Source organism: Sciurus vulgaris (genome assembly GCF_902686455.1).
Source record: "Sciurus vulgaris genome assembly, chromosome: 17".
Taxonomy (NCBI): domain Eukaryota; kingdom Metazoa; phylum Chordata; class Mammalia; order Rodentia; family Sciuridae; genus Sciurus; species Sciurus vulgaris.
The window spans coordinates 74,919,637-74,934,409 of NC_136478.1; the positions used below are offsets into that span (position 1 = coordinate 74,919,637).

A 14,773-nucleotide genomic window follows, 5' to 3' on the forward strand; every position below is an offset into this window, starting at 1 on the left:
TTCCAAAGTTCAACCACACAGAGGTTACGATCGCCTCCGCCTCCAGACACAACCAGACGCCCCTCCACCTGGGCCACACCCACTGCACACTGGGCCCTCCCCCTCTCCGGAAGTAATGGGGACCCAGCGGCAGACGTCTCACCGCCGGCCGAAGGGCGGGGATTAAGGTGGAGGTACGCTTTGCCCATGCGCGTGAGCGCACCCGCCCGCCGGGGCGCGCTCGGTGGGGGCGTGGAGCTCGGCAAAAATCACGCTCCAGTAACGGCGCGGACTCCCGGCTCGCGAATTCAGTTGCGGCGGTGACGTCACAGGGACCACGCCCCCTGCAGGTCGTGCCGAGGTGGGGTTGGCCGTGGTGGACGGGCCCCGCGCGGGCGCGTGCGTACTCGCGGGCTTGCCCGCGGCGCCCGGCTTCGGCCCCGCCCCCGGGCGTTCGGCGCTCACGGCGCGTGCGCATCGGCGTCGGCGCCAGTTATTTCTGTCCCGCCCCCAGGCCGCGGCTCTTTCTGCGAGCGGGCGCGCGGTCGAGCGGTTGTACGTGGGGCTTGTGGCGCGTGTCTCGGTGGTGGCTGAGGAGAAGGCCCGGGTGGCGCCGTCGGGAGGCGATCGGGCAGCAGCCAACCCTGCCTCACCAGCGTCCCGCACGCGGCAGGCAGCAGTCCAGGAGACGCGTGGCGGCGCTCGGCCTCGCGGCGGCGGCGGCGGCCCAGCCGTTGGCGGCGAGTGGGTCTGCGCCTGCGCGGCGGGCCCCGCGCCCCTCCTCCCCCCTGGGTGCCCCCGGCGGCGTGTGAATGGCGGCCTCGGCGGCGGCGGCCTCGGCGGCAGCGGCCTCGGCTGCCTCTGGCAGCCCTGGCCCAGGCGAAGGCTCGGCGGGCGGCGAGAAGCGCTCCTCCACCTCTTCGGCCGCGGCCTCGGCTTCTGCGTCGTCGCCCGCGGGGGGCGGTGGCGAGGCTCTGGAGCTGCTGGAGCACTGCGGCGTGTGCCGGGAACGCCTGCGACCGGAGAGGGAGCCGCGACTGCTGCCCTGCCTGCACTCGGCCTGTAGTGCCTGCCTCGGGCCCGCCGCGCCCGCCGCCCCCAACAGCTCGGGGGATGGCGGCGCGGCGGGCGACGGCGCCGGTGAGTACGGGTGGCGGGCGCCCCTCCCCCTCCCGCAGCCCGGATCCGGACTCGGCGCGGAGACCCCGGACTGCGCCTGTGCGGGAGCGCGGGGCCGGCTGGGGTTGGCCTGGGCGGGTGCTGGGCCCTGCGTGGGAACAGTGGGCCCCGAGAGGGGCGTCGGGCCGAAGTTGGAGGAAATCTGGGTCCGGGCGTGGAGATCTGCTTCCGCTGGAGAATGGGTGTGCAGCTTGGGTGCGAGCGGGCATCGCTCTCAAATCCCTGCCTCTCCTAGTGGTGGACTGTCCCGTGTGCAAGCAACAGTGCTTCTCCAAAGACATCGTGGAGAATTACTTCATGCGGGATAGTGGCAGCAAGTCTTCCTCCGACGCCCAGGATGCGAACCAGGTGCGTTCTGCTTTAGAGGAACTTAGCACCAGCTCCAGTTGTTACTTTATGGTAACACATCACATCTCTGGGCGGGTGGCCTAGCTTGGGGTATAGACCCACCGTAGACTCGGGCTGTATTTCCTGGGAGGTAAATCTGGATCTACCAGATTTTCCTGCTTTCTCTGACCCTGCCTTTTCCTTGACAGTGCTGCACCAGCTGTGAGGATAATGCCCCAGCCACCAGCTATTGTGTGGAGTGCTCAGAGCCACTGTGTGAGACATGTGTGGAGGCTCACCAGCGGGTGAAGTACACCAAGGACCACACTGTGCGCTCCACTGGTACGTGATGGGGTTGCTGCTGGAGCTTCCCTGTGTCTTCAGTTGCTTATAATGCTGGTTTTTATCTGGTGAATGGGTATTTAGGGATGGTACTACCTGAAAGGCCTGAGGGCAGAACTCAAAAACAGGAAAACCTAGGCTCTGGTTTGCAGTCTCTCCGGGGACCCAGGGGGAAGGAAAAAGGCCATGACCAGGGGAGGCATAGGGACCTTTAACATGCTACAGGGGTGCAGAGGATTCCAGAAGATCATCTTGGAGAAACCCAGCGTGAGAGAGGGCCCTGGTTGGTGAAGGGCTGTATATATGCAGTTAGGAAAAAACAAGATGTGAGGGTCTTTCTAGATTTGGAATTTCTGGCATTTGGTCTTAGACTGAACTGGGGTTTCTAGGATGAGCTTTTTGACAAGTTTCGAGGGCTTTTGGACCATTATTGATGGTGAGTCAGCTGTTGAGGCCTGACCTAAACACCTCAGTTAGGTATTTGTAAGCTTTTCTGATGTGGGTTTGGGTAGAAAGGGGTTTGTGTGATAGTAGACATTGGTAGCCGTGAGGAATGGGCAAGGATTTGCAGAGGTCACAGGTTTCAGATTCCTGGCCAATGTTGAGGGTGCATAGAAGGTGGGCTGCATAGAAGCCCAGTACTGATTGATCTCTGCTTGTGTGCCACATAATTTGGGCTTGGGTATTGCATGATTTAGGCTTGGTCAGTATAGGCAGAACTTGATTCTTGTTGAGGAGCAAAGAGACTGATGTGCCTGATAAGTTTTCAACTGGGGAGACTGGTGTGGGTTATTGACGTGTTGGTTTTTAGTGGTATTACTCTGAGCACCAGGACTCTGCAGAGAGGGGACCTGTTAACATTTTGAGAGTTACCAGTTTAAAATTTTATCTCCTAGTTTGAGAAGGTTCAGCTGAGTCTCTTATTAGTTCATTTATAAGAAATTTTTTTGTTAGGGAAGAGAGAAGACTACAGTGAAAGAGAAAGGTAGCCAATTGGAAGATGGTTTGTAGGTAGGCAGAACACTGAGTAATGCGTCCACCTGGACGAGTTTCTAGGGGAGAGAATAATGAGTTCTCTTGATAGGCTGTCATCTTTAACATTTTTATTGCCACTCATGGAAGCTGATAGAATTTTTTTTTCTTGAATAGACTGAAGAGATTGATTTGGGAGCAAGTAGCAGCCACTGGCATGGGCCCTCTAGGTTTTCCCAGTAGACCAGGTAGATAGGAAATATCCCAAGCTCTGTGTGCTGGCCAAAATAGAAGTGGCCAAGAGTCGGGTCCAGCCTCATGGTTCTTACCTTTCAGGGCCAGCCAAGTCTCGAGATGGTGAACGCACCGTCTATTGCAATGTGCACAAGCATGAACCCCTTGTGCTGTTCTGTGAGAGCTGTGATACCCTCACCTGCCGGGACTGCCAGCTCAACGCCCACAAGGACCATCAGTGAGTCCCAGAGCACAATGGGTGGGTGGATGCCACTTAACCTTGGGCTCAGCATGCAGATAAATCTCTCCTTTGCTCTCAGGTACCAGTTTCTGGAGGATGCAGTGAGGAACCAGCGTAAGCTCCTGGCCTCATTGGTGAAGCGCCTTGGGGACAAACATGCCACACTGCAGAAGAGCACCAAGGAGGTTCGCAGCTCGTAAGTGTGGATGTGAGGGGTGTGGGGAACCCTGGGTAAGACAACCCCAGCCTGACCTACCGTGTCTCCTAGGATCCGCCAGGTATCTGATGTGCAGAAGCGCGTGCAGGTGGATGTCAAGATGGCCATCCTGCAGATCATGAAGGAGCTGAACAAGCGTGGCCGTGTGCTGGTCAATGATGCCCAGGTAAACCTTGTGCAGGTGGAGGACTAACTGGTACCCACTGCTTTCCTTGCTGACCTTGTTCCCTTTGACCTGCAGAAAGTGACTGAAGGGCAGCAGGAGCGTCTGGAGCGGCAGCACTGGACCATGACCAAGATCCAGAAGCATCAGGAACATATCCTGCGCTTTGCCTCTTGGGCTTTGGAGAGTGACAACAACACAGCTCTGCTGCTTTCTAAGAAGCTGGTGTGTGGTGGTGGGCTTCAGTTGGGTGAACCCTTGCAACCTGGGGCCCTATTCTTTTTTTTTTTTTTTTTTTGTACTGGCAATCGAACTGAGGGCCTTGTGTTTGTGAGGCAAGCACTCTACCAGCTGAGCTATCTCCCCAGCCCCCTATTCGTTTTCTAGTGTTAATATCCCACTTGTCCCACCAGATCTATTTCCAGCTGCACCGAGCCCTCAAGATGATTGTGGATCCTGTGGAGCCACATGGTGAGATGAAGTTTCAGTGGGACCTCAATGCCTGGACCAAGAGTGCTGAGGCATTTGGTGGGTCCCAATTTTTGCCCTTGTTCTACTTTGGTGCCACCCTAGGGACTGCACCTACTTAGCACTTAAGCTTTTCTCTCTTTTTCAGGCAAGATTGTGGCGGAGCGTCCTGGTAGCAACTCCACAGGCCCTGCGCCCATGGCTCCTCCAAGAGCCCCAGGGCCTCTGAGCAAACAAGGATCTGGTAGCAGTCAGGTGAGCGGGGAGAGGACCCAGGGAGGGGCAGGGCACAGGGTCTAGTTGGGACTGAGGTCTACGTGCTCTGTTCTGTTTGCAGCCAATGGAGGTACAGGAAGGTTATGGCTTTGGGTCAGGTGAGTGGGTCTTTCTGGGGGCGGGGTAAGAGGACCCCAGTTAATGCCCTGTCTACCCCACCCTGTCATCTCCATATTTGTCTTCTCAATAGATGATCCCTATTCAAGTGCAGAACCACACGTGTCAGGCATGAAGCGGTGAGTGGCAGTTCTTGGTGGGGTAGTGTTGGGTGAGGGATAGGGCCAAGTGGGTGCTTAAGTAAAGGTCTACTTACTACAGGTCCCGCTCAGGCGAGGGCGAGGTGAGCGGTCTCATGCGGAAGGTGCCACGGGTGAGCCTTGAGCGCCTGGACCTGGACCTTACAGCTGATAGCCAGCCGCCCGTCTTCAAGGTCTTTCCAGGCAGCACCACTGAGGACTACAACCTCATAGTTATTGAGCGTGGTGCTGCTGCAGCAGCTGCTGGCCAGCCAGGGAACGTGCCCCCGGGAGCCCCTGGTGCGCCACCCTTGCCTGGCATGGCCATTGTCAAGGTGAGCTTGTCCCAAGGGACCATTGGAAGGTGGCATTTGTCACGGGTCTGGAGTCTTGTTAACACCCTTCATTGCCTTGCAGGAGGAAGAGACAGAGGCCGCCATTGGAGCTCCTTCTGCTGCCACTGAGGGCCCTGAGACCAAGCCTGTGCTGATGGCTCTGGCTGAGGGCTCTGGCACTGAGGGTCCCCGCTTGGCTTCACCTAGTGGCAGTACCAGCTCAGGCCTGGAGGTGGTGGCTCCAGAGGGCACTTCAGCCCCAGCTGGTGGCCCAGGTACCCTGGATGACAGTGCCACCATTTGCCGTGTATGCCAGAAGCCAGGTGACTTGGTCATGTGCAACCAGTGTGAGTTTTGCTTCCACCTGGACTGCCACCTGCCTGCCCTGCAGGATGTACCAGGGTGTGTATGAGTCCGTGGGGTCTGGCCAGCGTGTGTAGGGCAGGGCAGGTTCCTGTGCATTCCCTCCCTTTTTCACCCTAGGGAGGAGTGGAGCTGCTCCCTCTGCCATGTACTCCCTGACCTGAAGGAGGAAGATGGCAGCCTTAGCCTGGATGGTGCCGACAACACTGGTGTGGTGGCTAAGCTCTCACCAGCCAACCAGAGGGTAAGGGCTGAACTGCTCAGACGTGGTTGGCACAGTGGGTTTGACTTTCCTATGTTCTATCTAGCTCTGACATTTCTTATGCCGTCTTAGAAATGTGAGCGTGTCCTGCTGGCCCTGTTCTGCCATGAACCCTGCCGCCCCCTGCACCAGCTGGCTACCGACTCTACTTTCTCCCTGGTATGTTGTTTCCTAGAGTCCAAGAGTATAGAGGTAGAGGATGCTGGATCTTGACTCTCAAGGTGTATGTTGTCTCTCGCCTACAGGAGCAACCTGGTGGCACCCTGGACCTGACCTTGATCCGTGCTCGTCTCCAGGAGAAATTGTCACCCCCTTACAGCTCCCCCCAAGAGTTTGCCCAGGACGTGGGCCGCATGTTCAAGCAATTCAACAAGTTGACTGAGGTGAGCCTATAGAACCAGGGTGAGGGTGTGGGGGTAGGGAAGTGGGAGAAGGAAGCCAGTGCCCGCCCACCCACTGCACCCTTGCCTGTCCCAGGACAAGGCGGATGTTCAGTCCATCATCGGCCTGCAGCGCTTCTTCGAGACGCGCATGAACGAGGCCTTCGGTGACACCAAGTTTTCCGCTGTGCTGGTGGAGCCCCCGCCGCTGAGCCTGCCCAGTGCTGGCCTAAGTTCCCAGGAGCTGTCTGGAGGCCCTGGTGATGGCCCCTGAATCTGGGGCCCTTATGGTCTGGCAGCCCAGCTTTGTCCTGTCATCCCATCCCCACCCCAACCCTGGTGGCCTAACTCCTATTCCCTGGTGGCCCCATCCCCAGTCCCTCACAAAATGGTTTTTACTTCTGTGGATTTAATAAAAATTTCACCAGTTCCTCAGGCCTTGGCTGGTTGGGGGCTATGGTCCTGGGGCCTGTTCTCTGCCTGCTTGTATTCCTTACCTCCATCAAGCACTAAGCACTGTTGGCCCCCAGAGCCCTTTTTCTCAGCTTGCCTGACTGGGAGTGGGGAAGAACACTCCTCTTAGGCCTTTTCTGGAATTGGGGAGGTTATACAGGATGGTGGAAGTACACACTAGAGGTTGTCAAGGGCCATAGGTCTCATGGCAGCCTACTTCTGAGTACTTTGGAGTGTGGTTCCACAGCAGACCTGATGTGTTAAGACTTGCAGTTTGTCCAGATTTTCTCTTATGCCCCAAATTAGCTATCTAGCCCCTTATCCCTGTAAGCCAGGATTGTCCTTAGGTTCTCATCAAGCCAATTTTAAGTCAAACCTTGTTGGGCATTACAGCATTTAGGGAATGTACCATTGGGTTAGAGACAGCAAACAGTGGAGCAGGACACACAGGTCCCAAATCCTTGAGTGCCAGGTTGGTTGCTTGTCCAACCTTGTCCCAAACCCCAACCAATATGGAATATGGGCCCCAAGGACACCGGCCTGACCCCATGTGAGGCTACTCACACAGGTTTGGGAAGAAGTGTCCAATTTTATTACAGAGGGGGCAGGGTAAAACCCTGGGTATCTGTTCCCCCACATCCTCCGGCAGTAGGGTGGTCAGTCCCTCCTTAGGTTCTTGAGTCTCTCTTCCAGATCTGCATCTGCATCAGCCAGGGCTGAGGCTGTGGCCTCTGCCTTCTTCCCACCAGCAGCCACACTAAGTGAGCCTCCAGTGGAGGGGAGGTCTGAAGAAGGGAAGAGTTAGCGTTTTAGAGTAGGGAGAACAGTCAAGGACTGTGGGTGGGAAATCAGAGAGTTTGGTGCACTCACTTGAGAGCTCATCCGTCAGGCTTAGTCCCAGCTCATCCAGGACCTGGGACACAACAGCATCACTACGGAAGAGGAGGAACTTGTTGAGAGCCATGCATGGGTTGAGGACCAGGAAATCATCCCCACCTTACCATCCAGTTTTCCCCACACCTCTCCTCTTCATCCTCCTCGTCCCCCATGGCATCATCAATGGCATCATTCATCATCTCCTCCTTCATGTCCATGATCTCTGCCTGCCGCTCAAACTCCATCATGATCTTCTGGATCTGGGGCAATTTCAGCTGGAAGTGGGTAGGATGAGTTTGGTCCCTGAGGGTGAGGAGGGGTGGGTTGGGGTGGAAAGGGGAATTGGGAGAGATACCTGTCTGTTCATGGTGCCCATGGCCTTGGTGACACCCTTCATGGCTTGTGCCATTGAGTTGTTGGACTTCAGTGTCTGTATCTTGAGGGACACAGCTTGGATGTTGGCCCGCATCAATACAAACTTGCGCACATAGCGCCGGGTCCGCACCAGGTCTTTTGCCATGATGCGCACAGCATCCTGAAGAATAGAGCATCAAAAATGAGGCCATAGTATTATACTCTTCTATTGGGGTCTCCAGAGACAAATGTGCCTAATAAAGGGATCCCTGCTTGGTTTCCTCTTGATCTTTTTTCTTTTTCTGCCAGGGATTTAAACCCAGGGACCCTTTACCACTGAGCTACATCCCTAGCCCTTTCTAATTTTTTTTTTTTTTTTTTAATTTTTAGTTCTTTTTTTATTGGTGCCTCTTTAAGCATTATTTAGAGAGAGGGTCTCACTAAATTGCTGAGGCTGGCATTTAACTTGCAGTCTTCCTGCCTCACCCTCCTGAGTTGCTGGAATTACAGGCATGTGCTACTGTGCCCATCTTAATCTTCTGTCTTGAGCTACCACTTGCTAAACTTTGTAAGTTCATCTTAATCCCTAAATGGAGGAAGACAGGCCTAGGCTCACTTCTAATTGGTCAGACACCTTTTGTTGGCTTCTAACCCCAGTCTACACAAAGAATCTGCCTCAGGGCTGGGGAAGAAGCCCTTGTGGAGTGCTTGCCTTCTAGCACACACACAGCTTGGATTCCTACCCCATAACCTGCATAGCCAAGTGCAGAGGTGCATATGTGTAATCCCAGCAAATAAAGAGGCTGAGGCAGGAGGACTGCAAATTTGAGGCCAGCTGCAGCAATTTGGCAAGACTGTCTCAAAGGACTGGGAATGTAGCTCAGTAATACAGTGCTCCTGGGTTCAATTTCCAGTACAAAACAAAACAACAAAAATCCCTGCAGTGCAGGCTATGTCCTGAAATATACAAAGTCAGACATGGTGGTGCACATCTGTTATCCCAGTGACTTAGGAGGTTGAGGCTAAAAGAATACAAGTTTCAGACCAGACCTAGCAACTTAGCAAGACCCTGACTCAAAAAGGTCATCTCTGGGTTTGATCCCAAGAAACACAAAACTAAACCCAAAATTAGAAACCTATCCAAGGATCAGATGTTTGGAAGACCAAGCATCTTCACTGTGCATCTCAGGAAATGGCACCTCTTTGGTCCGGCTGCTCAGAAAGTCGCCTCTCAAAGGCTCTGCCGCCCTTCTTGTTGCTTTCCCTAGGAGTTGACTCCCTCTTTTGGCCAAAGGTCATTCTTGTGGTCCAACCCTTCACAGCTACAATTCTGAGCAGTCTGGTCCCAGTGTGCTAAGGTTTTCCAATGGCTGCTGGATGTACTCCCTTGTCATATCTGAAGACCCACTCCCATCATTCAAGCTTTGGCTCTGACAGCTCTTCCATATAGAAGACTTTTCCAGATTCCCAAACTAGAGAAGCCCTGTACATCTTTTCCTCAGCAATCCTCAAAGGACTTGTCTTCTGGTGTCCTGTCTTGTTCACTGTCATCACAACAGTATCTGACTGTGAGATGGCACCTCGCCCTGTGTCCCAGCCCTGATTACTGCACTTACCATCTGGCCCTGCTTGGCCATCTTTTTGATGTCTGCAATGATTTTCTTCTCCTGGGTCTCTAGTTTCTGTCGCTCTCTGTCCAGTTCCCGCATGGCGCGGTTCAGGGCCCGCTGGTTCTGCCGCAGTAGCTCCTCTGGTGTCTTCCGGCGCCCAAACAACAGGTCCATGGTGGTTGGAGCCCGCTGGCAGGCCTGGGACAGATGTGAGGCCTGGCTGTAGGGTGTGGGGCCCAGAAGGAGAGTGCGAGGCAACACGCTCACATAGGGGGATCAGTGAGGACAGGAGGTGTGCAAAGGGCTAGGGGCTTCAGGGCAGCTCTCGGACGGTCCCAGCCCCTTCGCCTTTCCCCACGATTTTAGGGTGTGGAAGTTTGGCCTCCCTTTCCGGAGCCACGGGTGTGGCCCTAGAGTTTTGAAAGGGTATGCTGGGATAAGTAAGACCCTGAGCACCAAGGAGAGGTCAGGATGGGAGAAGGTCCTGAATGCCAAGAACCAGGTGGATATGGGAGCTCTGAGGGTGGGGCAATGACATCAGGACCGGGTCCCCCATCGCTGAGAGAATTCGGAGGGCAGCCAGAGGCACTGACACCCTGCACACCCAGGACATGATGGAGATTGGGACGCACTGTACACCGAGAACCGGGTCTGGGAATGTCGGGACCCCGGCGCAACGAGGGCAAGTCGGTGTTGGGGTCCCCCCCGATGCCTGGTACGCCGCCACCCGCCGGGACCGGCGGCCCAGCAGTGGCCACTCACCGGAGCTGGGACGTGGACTTGCTTCCGCTTCCGGGTCACGCGCCTCTTGCTCGGGTCCCTGGCGAACCCACCAACGAAGGCCTCTCGGTTCTGTAGCCTCCGCCGCCCGCCGCCGTTTCCGGATTAAACGACTTGACGTCACAGGCCCCACCCACACCCGGAATGCTGGGTAGTAGCTGGCGCGCACGCGCAGTGGGATTAGCCCTGCGCTCAAGCGCATGCGCACCAGCTCTCGCGTCTCTGCCAGAGGTCCGAGGGCGTTCCCTGGGTCGGAGTCCCGCCCTAGCGATCCCAGCCAGGGCGCGGGTCCTGTCTGCAGCCGAGTGGTGCATCTTTGGGTGCCTTCAGCCTAGACATTCTGGAGGGTCCCCGTGCCACCGCTTTGGGCACAGTTCATCCGTGCAACCCTGACTTCTGCCTGAGGCCTTGGACAGCGCCAAACGGGAGCCCCCTCCGTGTCCCGCACATGGCAAAAAGGGGCAAAGCGGAGATGCTACGCGCTGGCGGGTGCCAGGAAGCCACATATTAGAGTCCTGCCTTCTTCACCCCAGAGCCAGCGTAATCCCACCCAATCCAAGACTATCCCAGGTACCAGCCAGTTTGTATGAGGGTGACCAAATGCCACCTCACTGGCGACCATCCGCTTTCCACTGCCCTCACCCCCTTCAGACCCCCTGAAGGACCTTACCTGCCCCTCCCATCCCACAGAAGGAAGAGGCAGAGGCCATGCAGTAACATTCCCCTTTAATAGCCTGGTGGGACCTCCAGTGGTGGAGGGGTGGGTTGCCTAGGCCAAGTTACCCAGGCCCCTTGCCCACCCACCCCACAGCCCAGAGTAGGGGGCTGGACAGCACCCAGCGGGGGGGGGGCTAGACAAGCCAATTCATTTCCCATCGCTGAGCAGGTCGGGGGGGAGGCAGCTCCGACCACAATCACGAGGTGGTTAAAAAAAAAAAATAACTAGGGGCAGGTAGCAGAGAGGGGAGGCAAGGCCAAGGCAGAGGATTCCCCCACCGGTTGCCCCCACCCCTCACCCCGTGGCCCCCAATAAATATTTGCAGGGGATGCCTGGGCTGGTGGCCCTGGCGGGGGCAGGAATATGCCAACCCTATTTCAGGCAGCGCTCAAAATAGGTGGAGCCGATGTAGCCACCTCTCATGGAGCGCTGCACATTCTGCTCAAACAGCCGGCGGTTGTTCTGCAGGACTTCCGCAGCCTCCTTGTTCAGTGGGTCTTCAGGGTTGGGCTCCTGTGGCCAGTACAAGTGGGGGTCAACAGGCCAGAGAGGAAGAAAGCCAACCTCCCCCCCATCCCCAAATGCCTAGCCCTACTCACCAAGAAGAGATACTGCAGGCCATAAATTATGGAGTTTATCGTAAGGACTGGCTTCCAGTCCTCTCTGTGGGCAGAGAGCATCACAGTCAGAGGTTGGTGAGTGGGAGGGTGCTACAGGCTCTGGTGGTACTGAACAGGTCAGGGCCAGGGCAAGGAGGAGTGAGGACTTGAGAAACTAGGGGGAGGGGCAGGGAGCAGGACAGGCTATGGAGAAAGTCAGGGTTGGGCCATTAAAAAGATGACTTGGAGATAAAGGGACAGAGGGATGCAGAACACAAGGGAAGAAGAGGGACAGGGAGTATGCAGGAGGCTGTGAGAGGAATTGGCAGGCAGGGCTGGGAAAGGAAGTAGAGGGCCCGTGCCCTCACCTGAGGATGTTGAGGCAGACGTTGCCCTCGAGGTCAATGTTGGGGTGATAAACCATCGTCTCACACTTCACCTTGGGGGGATCATGTGGGTAACCCTGGCCCACCTGGCTCCAGGAAAAGAAAAGGGAGGTGGGTAGGTGCCTGGCAGGGCCTCAGATGCTGCCTCCTCAGTCCATGTAGCTACCTCTGCCCATTTGGGACTCACCTTAAAACTGAACACAAACTTCCCACTCTTGTAGAAGCCCTGGGAGGGAAAAGAGAAGATGGTAGGGCCCCATCCTGCAGAGCCAAGGTCCCCCTTCTCTTGCTCTGTTCTTGGGAGTCTGGCCAGTACAAGTGGGACCACACTTACCTCATCAGGACAGATAACCAGCTTGAAGTTGAGGAGGTCGTCAGGGTCTGAGAAGCTGATGTCACAGGTCTTGGGCAGGTTCAGCTCGTTTATGTCTGCATTTGGGCAGTAGAGAAAGAGGCCAGAGAGAGGGAGAAGAAGGAAGAAAGAGGCATGTGAGAGAAAGGAGGGACCTCTGGACAGGTGTCAGAAGAGCCCTGATGGATTCATCACTGACCTCTGTGGGCTCTGTCCTGGGCTATGCTCCACACCTCACCTCTAACCCATTCCATATTCTCTGCTCTCTCTGTTCCAGTCTCCAGGTGAGCTCTTCTGGATCCACAGCACACTCCAAATATGCATCTTTAACTGTCCCACCTCCTGGGCCAAGGTGAACCCTAATTCTACTAAATCCACAGTCCCAAGTACCCCCAACTCAGCTCCCAAGTGACTCCACTCTCATGTGGCCCATATTCTCAAAGCCCTGGCGTCTAACAGCCTCTGAACATCCTAACCACAGGCTCCTCCCCCAGTCATTGCTTGCACTCTCCAATGTTCACCCATGCACCCAAACTCAAGGATCCATACCCTAAATCATTTCCTCTGCATCAAAACACCCCTCTCCCCTCATCTCAAACTCAGGTTCCCATCTGACCCTCACACTCTCAAGTCCTCACCTTCACACTTCCTCTGACTCTTGAGATTCCCAGGATGATAGCCTAAATTTCCCCTCTTTAGTCTCTGACACCCACTATCACTTCCAGCTCCACCTGTCACCACAAACCCCAAAGTGCTCTCTAACCCCCAAACCCATGAGTCTGGGGCCCTTTTCTGACTCAGATTCCCTATGATCACAGCATAAAACACTAAACCGTCTCTCACTCCTTTCCCCAGTTCTCCGTGCCCACTATCCCTCTGGACCTTCACCCCAAGCCCAAGTTCCGGTCTGAACTCCAGACTCCGGAGCCCCCGCACCCCACCTAATACTCAGATTCCAGGGCCCTGATACTAGACGTCGGGCCTTCGGAATATCCCAAGCCCCCGCTACCGGATCCCTTACGTGACCCTCCCCGGTGGCCGCCTTTCCCCGACTCCCCTTTCGGCATCGGTCCTCAGTCGTGACCTCCGACACTCCACATCCGCGGCCCACCATCCCCGGCCCTCGGTGACCGCATTTTCCCATTCCTAACTCCCTCATTACCCGACCCCTGGCCTTGTCCTCTGACCCCCCGGCCCCAACCCCCATCCCCCGACCCATACCCTTCTGGATCCGCAGCTGCGCCGCCGACGCCTTCTTGCTGCTGCCCTTGGTGCCGCCGGCCGACTCCTCCTCCTTCTTCTGCTGCTTCAGCGAGAACAGCTTGATCATCCTGCCGCCGCCGCCGCTGCCGCTGCCGCGGGGCCCGGGACCCCGGCCACCCGGCCCCCCGCCGCCGTCCGCGCCGCTTCCGCTCCTCGGACCCGCTGCCGCGGCCTCCTCCGCTGCTGCTGCTGCCGCCGCCCGCCCGGCCTGCCGCGCTGCTCCGCGCCCACCGCGCGGCCCGCCTCGGCTCCCGTAGTCCGGCTCTGGCCTGGCTCAGCGCCTCGGTCTCGCTCGGTTGCGCTCGGGCAGACTCGGCTATTTTCGGGCCCGTTCGGCCCCGCCCCACCTTCTCCCGGCCGCTCCCTCCTCCCCCTTGCCCGCTCAGGTCTTCCGAGGACCAGCTGCAGCTGCAGATGCCAGGCTTCCAGGTCCTGCGGGTCACTGCTTATTCGCTCCCCCCGCAAGGGATTGCGGCTCGGGATGGAAGGAGGAAGCGGCAGCCACGGTGGCGGTAGCCGTGTACCGGAGGAGGCTCGGCTTCCGCGGTAGCCACGGCTTTGGCGCGGAGGTTGGCAACGGCCTCCGGCGCCCACGGCTTCGGATATTTCCGCCGCCTGCCCGCTTCGGCTCTTGTTGCCGGGCCTGCGCTGTGCGCCTGCGCAGCTCCTGCAGCCTTCGTTGCTCTGCGATGGGGTTTGGGGTTCGGGCTTTTTCGGCTGGGCTCGGTTATTTCCGTTCGTGAAGGTGACGATTCAGCGGTCCCGGACTCACTTCCTGGGACCCTCGTTCGGCCGGACAGGAAGTGATGCTTGTCGCCATCTTTGAGTGGGGCAGGTGCTTTCCCCTTGGGTCTCCGTGGGTCCACTTAATTTTGCATTCAAGCGGTGCGCAACAGGAGTGGATCAGACTAGATCCTTGCCCCCAGAGATCACAGACAAAAACAGAACTTGGGCGAGGCCAGGGGCATTACTCAGAGGGTGCAGGGTCGAGCACCCTCAGTATCCTAAGGCAAATCCAAAGATTCCCCTCTCGGAAATTCGATTGAGGTAAACTAACAGAAAACTCGTACTGTTCGGAGACTGAGGCAGGAGGGATCAAAGTTATGGCCCAGTTTGGGCGACATAGCGACACCCTGTCTCTTAAGCAAACTTGTATTGTGCCACAGAGTGGTGAGCACCGTGGAGGCTTACAGTCCAGGGTGGACACTGGGGATGGGACACTTGGCTCGCCGGGGACCGGCAGAGGTTCACCGCCGCCTCGGTACCGCCCCACGCCTCTCGGGTTCCTTGTGGGCACGGTTACCTCTCACCCAATCACAGCTCAGCCTGCTTCGGAGGGCGGGAGGAAATGGCTCCCGGCTAGTCAGCGACTTCCGGCCGTCACCAAGGAAACCCGGGTGGCGCCGCC

The 14,773-nt window shown here is 56.9% G+C and overlaps 3 protein-coding genes across 5 annotated transcripts; 1 reads left to right on the forward strand and 2 right to left on the reverse strand.

The window, feature by feature from the left end:
* Positions 1–522: 522 nt before the first annotated feature.
* On the forward strand, positions 523–6,405 carry TRIM28 (tripartite motif containing 28). The gene is made up of 17 exons (XM_079117509.1): positions 523–1,119; positions 1,394–1,506; positions 1,695–1,827; positions 3,136–3,271; positions 3,354–3,470; positions 3,543–3,657; positions 3,733–3,879; positions 4,068–4,182; positions 4,271–4,377; positions 4,460–4,496; positions 4,589–4,634; positions 4,717–4,969; positions 5,052–5,371; positions 5,453–5,576; positions 5,667–5,753; positions 5,840–5,977; positions 6,072–6,405. The coding sequence occupies exons 1-17, from the start codon at positions 792–794 to the stop codon at positions 6,246–6,248; spliced, it is 2,493 nt and encodes an 830-aa protein (XP_078973635.1). The 5' UTR covers positions 523–791; the 3' UTR covers positions 6,249–6,405.
* Positions 6,406–6,996: 591 nt separating this feature from the next.
* CHMP2A (charged multivesicular body protein 2A) lies at positions 6,997–10,604 on the reverse strand. 3 transcript variants are annotated; one of them, XM_079117558.1, is made up of 6 exons: positions 10,030–10,604; positions 9,274–9,487; positions 7,659–7,838; positions 7,448–7,578; positions 7,298–7,359; positions 6,997–7,212 (listed from the first exon to the last, which is right to left on the reverse strand). In XM_079117558.1, exons 2-6 carry the CDS (start codon positions 9,439–9,441, stop codon positions 7,085–7,087), a joined length of 669 nt encoding a protein of 222 aa, XP_078973684.1. In that variant the 5' UTR covers positions 9,442–9,487; positions 10,030–10,604; the 3' UTR covers positions 6,997–7,084. The 3 variants fall into 3 exon arrangements, with proteins under 3 accessions (XP_078973684.1, XP_078973683.1, XP_078973685.1); XM_079117557.1 differs by having other exon boundaries at positions 9,274–9,465; positions 10,030–10,598; XM_079117559.1 differs by lacking the exon at positions 10,030–10,604 and adding an exon at positions 9,900–10,024 and having other exon boundaries at positions 9,274–9,465.
* Positions 10,605–10,756: 152 nt separating this feature from the next.
* On the reverse strand, positions 10,757–14,072 carry UBE2M (ubiquitin conjugating enzyme E2 M). The gene is made up of 6 exons (XM_079117561.1): positions 13,324–14,072; positions 12,085–12,179; positions 11,938–11,976; positions 11,733–11,836; positions 11,365–11,428; positions 10,757–11,278 (listed from the first exon to the last, which is right to left on the reverse strand). The coding sequence occupies exons 1-6, from the start codon at positions 13,430–13,432 to the stop codon at positions 11,138–11,140; spliced, it is 552 nt and encodes a 183-aa protein (XP_078973687.1). The 5' UTR covers positions 13,433–14,072; the 3' UTR covers positions 10,757–11,137.
* Positions 14,073–14,773: the final 701 nt, after the last annotated feature.

Excerpts from the sequence above, each read along its gene's own strand:
- TRIM28 (XM_079117509.1), top strand. The coding sequence starts at position 792 with ATGGCGGCCTCGGCGGCGGCGGCCTCGGCGGCAGCGGCCTCGGCTGCC. Across the intron at positions 3,658-3,732 it reads TGCTGGTCAATGATGCCCAG|AAAGTGACTGAAGGGCAGCA; the intron begins GTAAACCTTGTG and ends TTTGACCTGCAG. Across the intron at positions 3,880-4,067 it reads TGCTGCTTTCTAAGAAGCTG|ATCTATTTCCAGCTGCACCG; the intron begins GTGTGTGGTGGT and ends TTGTCCCACCAG.
- CHMP2A (XM_079117558.1), bottom strand. The coding sequence starts at position 9,441 with ATGGACCTGTTGTTTGGGCGCCGGAAGACACCAGAGGAGCTACTGCGG. Across the intron at positions 7,579-7,658 it reads TGGGCACCATGAACAGACAG|CTGAAATTGCCCCAGATCCA; the intron begins GTATCTCTCCCA and ends ACCCACTTCCAG. Across the intron at positions 7,360-7,447 it reads GAGGAGGATGAAGAGGAGAG|TGATGCTGTTGTGTCCCAGG; the intron begins GTGTGGGGAAAA and ends CCTCTTCCGTAG.
- UBE2M (XM_079117561.1), bottom strand. The coding sequence starts at position 13,432 with ATGATCAAGCTGTTCTCGCTGAAGCAGCAGAAGAAGGAGGAGGAGTCG. Across the intron at positions 11,977-12,084 it reads TGGTTATCTGTCCTGATGAG|GGCTTCTACAAGAGTGGGAA; the intron begins GTAAGTGTGGTC and ends TTTCCCTCCCAG. Across the intron at positions 11,279-11,364 it reads GCCTGCAGTATCTCTTCTTG|GAGCCCAACCCTGAAGACCC; the intron begins GTGAGTAGGGCT and ends TACTGGCCACAG.